We start from the raw sequence: 1,784 nt of genomic DNA, 5'->3' as shown, positions 1-1,784 counted from the left end.
CATGGAGGAGGGCACTTGTGGGGATGAGCACTGGGTGTTATGTGTAAACTAATTTGACAATAAACTATTTGTAAAAAAAAAAAGATTTAAAATTTTTCACAATTAACATATGAGACATATTTGTCAGTTCCATCATTAAATAATGGTACTATGAAAAAAAAAACAAAAAAAATAGGCTAAGAAGGTTACCACTAAAAATGTTTTCATTAAACACAAAATTTCCCTGTTGTGTAACTATCTGTACAGAGAGATACTGTTTCTAACTATCTCCTACTCAGGATTCTCCTCAGGGCAAGTTTAATATCTTTATTTCTTAAGCTATAGATTATAGGGTTCATCATGGGAACCACATTGGTATAAAAGACAGAAGAGATTTTCCCTTCATCCATAGATGCAACAGAAGATGGTTTAAGATACATAAACGCACATGATCCAAAGAACAAGGAAACAGCAATTATGTGTGAACTGCAGGTGCTGAAGGCTTTGGACCTGCCCTCGGTCGAGCTGATGCGGAGGACACTGCAGAGGATGGAACCATAGGACACAAAGATGGTGACACTGGGCACAATGATGTTGATGCCCCCCACGATGAAAACCACCAGCTCATTCACGTAGGTGCTTGTGCAGGAGAGCTGGAGCACGGGGAGGATGTCACAAAAATAATGGTTGATGGAGTTTGCATCACAGAAGGTCAGTCTCAGCATGCATCCCGTGTGGGCCATGGCACCCGAAAATGCCATCAAATATGAACCAAGTATAAGGCTGGAACACACTCTAGGGGACATGACAACATTATACAAAAGTGGGTTGCAGATGGCCACATAGCGATCATAGGCCATTGATGTCAGCACATAGCATTCAGAAATAACAAAGAAACAAAAAAAGTAGAGCTGGGTTATGCATCCCCTGTAGGAGATAATGTTCTTCATTGATATGAAGTTAGTCAGCATTTTTGGTGTAAACACAGAAGCATAACAGAGGTCGATGAAGGACAAATTGAAGATGAAAAAGTACATGGGGGTGTGTAGGTGTGAATTCAGCTCAAGTAGAGTTATCAAGCCCAAATTTCCCAAAACGGTGACCATATACATGACTAGAAACAGGCAGAACAGGGGGAACTAGAGACCTGGTAAGTCTGTTAGTCCCACCAGAATGAATTCAGTCACAAAAGAACCATTTCCAGGAGCCATTCTTCTCTAAGGGGATCTGTGAGCACAGAAGAAGAAAGTCACACAGAGAAAAACCCAGCTTTTCACCATACCTCCTCTCCCAAGTGCAGCTTAATCATGGGGAAGGTCTGAGACTAGCCCAACCTTAACCCAAATACTCCTTTGGCATTATCATGATACTGAGTGACTTAGGCTTCCCCTTATTAGTGTTTGCAAGTTAGGTAACAAAGAATGTCAAAACTTAGCCTATAGAGTGAAGAGCAATGTTATCAAATGTAAACATAACCGTTGGAAGTACTTTCTCCTTTATGGAGAAGTTTGCATGAGGACACAATTATCCTTCTTTCTTCTCAGTCATTTTCATTCACTTAAGCCCTTTCTTCATGAGTAAAATTCCAAGCTGAGACCTGGAGCTGGTTTCTAATATAGATTAGACTTGGTGTGGTAGAAACCAACTAGACTGTTTCTAATCCAAAACTAAGGGACCAGTCTACAAGAAGTTACTCCCCAATGTCACAGAGTAAAAGCCACAGATCTGGAGTAGCAAGCTTTGCCCACAGAGAGGGAACTTTCTGACTGACAGAATGCATTCCTTGACGAGCCCCTGCAACATCT

General features: G+C 41.0%; 1 protein-coding gene across 1 annotated transcript; it reads right to left on the bottom strand.

The window, feature by feature from the left end:
* Positions 1–263: 263 nt before the first annotated feature.
* LOC120243939 (olfactory receptor 8B3-like) lies at positions 264–1,190 on the bottom strand. The gene is given in 1 exon segment (XM_039250176.1): positions 264–1,190. A coding segment is annotated over 1 exon segment (927 nt).
* Positions 1,191–1,784: the final 594 nt, after the last annotated feature.

Source organism: Hyaena hyaena, unplaced genomic scaffold (genome assembly GCF_003009895.1).
Source record: "Hyaena hyaena isolate Hyena2069 unplaced genomic scaffold, ASM300989v1 scaffold_364, whole genome shotgun sequence".
NCBI lineage: Eukaryota > Metazoa > Chordata > Mammalia > Carnivora > Hyaenidae > Hyaena > Hyaena hyaena.
This window is presented reverse-complemented; position numbering and strand designations above follow the sequence as displayed.